The sequence below is a fragment of the Triticum dicoccoides genome, chromosome 4A (assembly GCF_002162155.2).
Source record: "Triticum dicoccoides isolate Atlit2015 ecotype Zavitan chromosome 4A, WEW_v2.0, whole genome shotgun sequence".
Classification (NCBI taxonomy): Eukaryota; Viridiplantae; Streptophyta; class Magnoliopsida; order Poales; family Poaceae; genus Triticum; species Triticum dicoccoides.
The window spans coordinates 576,281,293-576,287,905 of NC_041386.1; the positions used below are offsets into that span (position 1 = coordinate 576,281,293).

Genomic DNA, 6,613 nt, shown 5'->3' on the forward strand with positions numbered 1-6,613 from the left:
CTGCGGTCGCCGGACCACCACGCTGCCATTGCGCAGGTCACTGGACCAACCGCTGGAGCATCGCCGCCATCATCGGACCACTGTGTCACCGCTCATTGACAAGTGGGACTAATATGTTAGATGTAGCGAGGAAAGAAACTCTGAGAAAGCACCCCAGCTGCAAACCCTCCTACGTTATTGGTGTTTTTTGGGAGCCTCTTGGAGATGATATTCTTTTAGTGAGAGATGTTGTCGTTGATTACAAGGCATGTGTGGTGAATTCTTTAATTTGAAGATCTGTTGGCTCGAAGGTGCTCGTACGGTTAGAATATGCATGATGCATTCTCTTTTTAATACGATACAACTGAAATCGCTCAAATTCATGAACATACACTCACCCCTATGAACGCAGCACGCACACCCTACCCCTATGAGCACCTCCGAGAGGTTGAGCTGGCATAGCATCTTAAGATTTTACGAAGTCACCGCATACGCCTCACTGTCAACAGGAACGTCTCCTCCCACTGAACGAACATCGCTGAAAACCTGAAATAAATTCAGAAGTAATGTGAGCACCAATGTCAAGTCTAGGACTTGAACTCTGGTGGGCTGAAGAAACCATCCATATATGCGAGTGTCTAAGTCTGTATTGTGTTTCTATATAAAAAAGTCATAGCAGTATTTGTATTCACAAATGCGCATGCAGATGGAATGCCTACTTTCACACTGGACCCTAACTTGTCGAAGACTATATCTACGTGACCATGTGTACAGAGGATAACGTTTACTGGCTAGACTCGTGACAGGGGCCTTTTGGCGAAGAAATATCTCCGGTACCCTGGGTCACCCATGTCATCAACAACAGGGTGGCGGAAGGCAAATGGTGATGTATATAATGGAAAATAGAACCAAAATGGCGAAGGGAATCTTCTCTGTTGAGGCCGTGTGCACGGGATCCCGTGGGCATGGAGTTTTCTACCTACGCAAGAACATCCCCAAATCAGTGGTAATTCGATTTTTTTTGGAGAAATTTGATGGTGGGTAAGGTTGGGGATGGTGGGAGGGGTAGGTCTAGTTGCCAAACAAGAAATTCGTGGACCAAATCAACAAAATCTCACAAGATTCAACAAATGCAAAAGATAAATGGCGGGGCTATTTTTGTGTGGATTTTCGAATTGGGACAAAAAACAACAAAATTAGGCTAGAATATGGGGGTAGGAACTCCAAGATGTGAATCAACCTGGCTCTGACACCAAGATATTGTAGGTGAAACCCTAATTGAAGATCTTTTCACACTTGAAAGTGGAGAAAAGAGCAAATCAAGAGAAGAACATAAGAACAACACTCAAACAATCCCAAACCACATATCCACTAAAATAACATACATGAGATCCATAAGCATACAAGAATAATCCAAGAAAATAAGCACAAAGGCAGAGTTCTTCCCAAATCCAAGAGGAGATCAGGTGTTGATGATCTAGATAGATCCTTTCCTAGAAGGGGTCTTGATATCCACTAGGGATCTTCTCCTAGGAGGCCTTGATCTCCTATAGGAGTGGTAGATGAGCAAAGCTCTCTCTAGATAGTCTCATACACTTTGCTGACCCTAACAAATGGCCTATGCACGAAATATACAAGTGACTTGATGTGAGGTACGAGCTAGAGGGCAAAATAGGAACTCCACGACAACTTCCTGGGAGGGCCGTGCGCACGGGGTAGCTACAGCGGCGAGGCGCATGCACACGGGGTGTGCTTCTTCGTTTCCAGTAGCTCTCTGGATGGTCCAAGGGCACGAGGTCGGGGAGGCCCGTGCACACGGGGTCAAGGTGGTGCTCCTTCGGGTGTCCGACCTCCATCTTCCTTGTGGCCTTGGTGTCCTTCTCCTAAGCCTTGGTGATGCTCCTTAGCATTTTGATGGGGTCGTCCTCATACCGAATGACACATAACATCGTTTGGTGAGGTAGCACCCAAGTTTCATCCATATCCATATCAATCCCATAGAGGAGTGAGTTCGCCTTGTTTTCAATGGCACGTGCACGAGCTCTGTGTTGTGTCCATGAGAATAACCGTAGGATGCTCCGCATCAACATGTCAATTTAGTAGATATTCTTGGGAATTGGCACAAAGGAAGCAGAGAAGCAAGGTGAAGTAGGAAAACATCCCTGGTTGGATACCCTATGCGTCAACGTAGGTGTATATCTGAACACCAAAGGCAAAGATCGGCGCATGCCCTACTCTGTACATTGAAACTTTAAGGCTGCGCTTGGAATGGATGTAATGAAATGCGGGTGTATTCTATACGGGTGTAACCTACCGGCCGCGTGCAGTTTTCAGGCGGAAACGAAAACGACGGGCGGAGGCTTGTATTCTTTACAAGTGTATTTAAAATGTAAACGATAACCCAAGCAGGGCCTAAAAGGTAATTTGCACAGTAAGACTTGGTGTGTGTAGTGGCAGCCATTGATTGCCATGCGATGCTATACAATCTGACACGGACTTTCCAAAACCTAGAGCCCCCAAAATATAGACATTAAGCTGACCAGAATTTCACGGCCCTGTGTTCAGAAATAAAGGAGCAGAATTGGTGCATTGGCGCATACACTATTTTAGGTATTACCCCTCATGTCTGGTGCCGTTCAAGAGCTCCGGCAGAGGATGATTTGTTTACAAGCAATTGCCGGTTACCAACCTCGCAAGCATAGGAAGGTGACCCCAAACACTCTCTGCAGATGCATTCTGTGTTGTTTTCCCGACCAACGATTGAAACAGATAAACATAGCTTCTGCCTGTTCAGCGCTACCATGTGGCGGTGAATTCCTCCTCCCATGGACCCACACTACATGATACTGACTAATTTGTTGCTTCTGCTTGATCAAATGGTTAATCCTCCTCCTCAGGAATGAAGTCCCTGACCTTCACATCGGCGTCTTCTCCGTACTGGATGCAGTTGTCGATGTTGGACAGCACATACTGAATGCTGCAAAAGGAAGGATGGTCAGGGATACGAAAAAAACAGAACCAGATAGATAAATCTGCCAAGACCCTAGGCTAACTGGTCCATACATGCCATGGAAATAACTGGAAATTTAATATCAGCATGGCAAATGGAAGTGCCACACTTCAACATTGCTGGAACGTTTTGTTTCACTGCAACATGGTCATGGATACGAAAAAACAGAACCCGATAGATAAATCTGCCAAGACTCTAGGCTAACTGGTCCATACATGCCATGGAAATAACTGGAAATTTAGTATCAGCATGGCAAATGGAAGTGCCACACTTCAACATTGCTGGAACGTTTTGTTTCACTGCAGCACTATACTTCAAATAAAACCAAATTTCAACTGAACAATCATTCAAGTTGGAAATTGTCCCGCCCAGTATAGTGATGATCCCATAATTGTTATTATTTTCCAAAAAGACCAGACCAGCATATGATAGCAAAAGAATGGAACAACAACACGAAATTAGTAGAGAAAATTGTTAAGTGTGCTATTATACCACCACCCCACCAGAAATTTGAATCTGGCAAGGAGGGAATGTGTCTTCCAAATCGATATTAAAGTTGCATCCACACGCGTACTAGTAGAAGTAGCATGTTTAAGGATCAGAAACTCAAGTGGCAAAGGGTTCCTTCGATCGCTTGATCAGAAAAGTAGGAAAAGCTTAGGTATGAAAAAAAGGGTTATTTTAATTAAACCAAGAAATCAAACAGCAATACCTGCTCTCCTTCCTCAAATCAAGTGGTATGAAATTCACCATGTTGTAATCATCAACCTACATGATATTAGTACTGACATCAATATTGGAGGCAGAGACACGATAAATATCAGAGCAAATTACCTACCAAAAGAGGATATACAGAAAAAAAGGGAAGAAATGAAGCACGTGGAGACAAGTATCATCTCAAAGATAATATGCACTATGAGAAAAAAGGGGCAGGGGGGAGTACTACATCAGCACATCCATCTATTATAAGAGATGGTTGTCTACTTGGAATATAAATCAGCACAAGCTATCATGCTAGAACAGTTCTACTTCCTAGCCTAACTTCAAATAAAGCAAATGTGAGTTGGCCATGGTTTATAGAATCATCACAAAGGAAATGCATCATGGAACTCGAAATATAATTTTTACACAAGTTTATTCTGCAGTACAGAATAGCTAGTGCCTAGCCAGAATTCAGATTCCAGAACATAAGCACAGAATAAGGTGATGCACTGATGTCTCGTCGTAAATTAAAACTTAAGCCATGTGCTGTCAGAGCAAATCTTAACCATGCAGACAATTTTCATCAGAAACATAACAGTTCAAAGCAAGAGATACACGTCCAGCAATTATGGATTTATGACAAAACAACGTTAGCATTTTTTTTGAGAGGCAATATATTGACGGTTATCGGGCTTCAGAACACATGAGATTTTACAGAATTTACAGATTCATGGAAGGAATACCAGTTCAGCTAAAGCCTTGTTTAACTTGTGAAACCGAGGCGCCATCTGTCGATTCAGCTGTGACAGAAGAACCTGTGCCTCAGGGTTCAGGTAGCTAAAAGTACAAAAACATTATTAATGTAAAAAATGGCAACTTTAAAATGTTACAACTAATATAAGAGAGAGAAAAGGGAACATACTCTTCTACATCCTTTTTATTGGAAACAAGGTCCATCTTAGAAAGGATGTTGATATGAGGAAGCTCGAGTTGAATCATAGCAGAAAGAGAAGCCATGCAACCGCTAATGTATTTTGTGACATCACTGACAAACTGTACCAAGAAAAACAAACAGTTATCAGTCTGGGGTCTGAGTTAGTGCTGTCGTAAAGGAAAGCTACATTAGTGATTCAAACCTGCGAGTCCAGAAGGTACACAGCGCAAACAGTGAAATTTTTCCTTTTCAGATACTCAACAAAGTTACGCAGAACTGGAACATGAGTGAAGAGTTCAATCTGGCCTGCCAAAACAAGATGTGGAACCTTGGGTTAATTGTTTTCATGTAATGTTAAGCAATCTAGATATATCTGATTTTTCATAAAATAAGACATGCTACAGAACCACACGAGAAATAGATAAAGATGGCAACATGAACATGGTAGCGCATAAGTTTAATAAGGAAACTCATAATGATAGGCCCATGCAGGTGGTACGAATAGTAAACAGTCCAACTAACAAACAAGACACAATTAGAGCATGCAAACATTCATTAAGCATATTACCTGGGCAATCAAACACAAGATAGTCATCATCCAAGTAGTTCTCTAATTGTTCATCCAACCAATCATCCAAATTGTCTTCAAGGTGCCTAAGGTTTCTTAAGGAAACAACAACTGCCAGCATTAAGATCCTAAAACATTAACTTTATGCCAATAAAGAGTGTTCACATCCTCTTGGAATTGTATAATTATAATAAGTTCAATCAGATCCTTGATTACAAATGGAGCTATTAATTGGACTACAGAGTATATATATCAACAGAGAAGCCTCTTATAAAATTCACATCATAGCAACGCCATAGTATCCAAAGTGTACAAAAGTGTACAAGTAGCATCCATGCAAATGACTTTACCAAATGGACCGGCAAATTCAAAGTATAATGGGATGCCATAGTATCTACTGTCCAGATAATAAATCATGCAATGCAAGTATAGCAATACTATTTGCTCTTGGAACATCTACGTGCACCTTTTGCTATTGAAAACAAAATAGAAGGCAGTTTAATTCTAGGCACAATGAAGAATTGCGGGATGTGCTATAAGACCAAATCCACTCCAGCAGCGTAACGTTGCACCTCCAACCCGCTTATAAGTACCAATACAGAACAGAAATACATTGCAGATTATATACCATAAGGGGTCACTTCATAACTAAATAGCTTGGAAGACAGCAATCAACAACAAATCAACATGCTTTCAAACAACAGGATACTCCATGCAATAGATGAGGCCGCCATTTGGTCCCATCCCAAGCTCCTCCATGACATCGTCCAGCGATATGAGCTCTCTAATGTCTACAAAAATACCAAACAGATGTGAGTAAGAGCCATATGTAAGATTAAAAAAAAAGTGCACAACAGCGTGCAGGCATTCTTACCAGTAGATACAGGATAGCTGAAGTGCTCTGCAGCTGGATCCAGGTTGACCATATGAATCCTCCTGCCCACCGTCTCGCAATGTTGATACAGACCAGAGCAGTAGGTCGACTGCATATGATTAACAACGGTCAGAAAACACTATTTCTCAGCTTCTCCACAACCATATTCTAACCTCCCGTACAACCCACTTCAATCAGTCAAATTCTTTGGAATACATACTAACATACATACAGGTATAGTCACAAAGCAGATGAGTACATTACTTCGTCTGAAATGAAATCACGTATAAACAGGGACCAAACCTCATAAAAACAGCACAAATTTAGCATTGAAACAAAGCAGGAGCACACAACCATGCGAAATTAGCACTGGTCAGAGTGACGAACCAATTCGTCCCCAATCAAATTAGCTCTGGAGACTGCATTAAGCATGGAGAGAAAGAGGAAGCGGGCGGGAATCGGAGACAATCACCTTGCCGCTGCCGGCGGGGCCGATGACGAGCTGCGCGAAACCCATGGTCGGCGTCGGGCTACCGAAGGATTGGG

General features: G+C 42.3%; 1 protein-coding gene across 1 annotated transcript; it reads right to left on the minus strand.

Annotated features, from left to right (window-relative positions):
- Positions 1-2,556: 2,556 nt before the first annotated feature.
- LOC119286880 (GPN-loop GTPase 3-like) lies at positions 2,557-6,607 on the minus strand. The gene is made up of 9 exons (XM_037566349.1): positions 6,540-6,607; positions 6,068-6,176; positions 5,903-5,984; positions 5,194-5,279; positions 4,828-4,931; positions 4,614-4,744; positions 4,435-4,528; positions 3,702-3,757; positions 2,557-2,956 (listed from the first exon to the last, which is right to left on the minus strand). Exons 1-9 carry the CDS (start codon positions 6,582-6,584, stop codon positions 2,860-2,862), a joined length of 804 nt encoding a protein of 267 aa, XP_037422246.1. The 5' UTR covers positions 6,585-6,607; the 3' UTR covers positions 2,557-2,859.
- Between the last annotated feature and the right edge of the window lie 6 nt (positions 6,608-6,613).

Excerpts from the sequence above, each read along its gene's own strand:
- LOC119286880 (XM_037566349.1), bottom strand. The coding sequence starts at position 6,584 with ATGGGTTTCGCGCAGCTCGTCATCGGCCCCGCCGGCAGCGGCAAG. Across the intron at positions 4,932-5,193 it reads TCTTGTGTTTGATTGCCCAG|GCCAGATTGAACTCTTCACT; the intron begins GTAATATGCTTA and ends TTGTTTTGGCAG. Across the intron at positions 4,745-4,827 it reads TGTACCTTCTGGACTCGCAG|TTTGTCAGTGATGTCACAAA; the intron begins GTTTGAATCACT and ends TTCTTGGTACAG.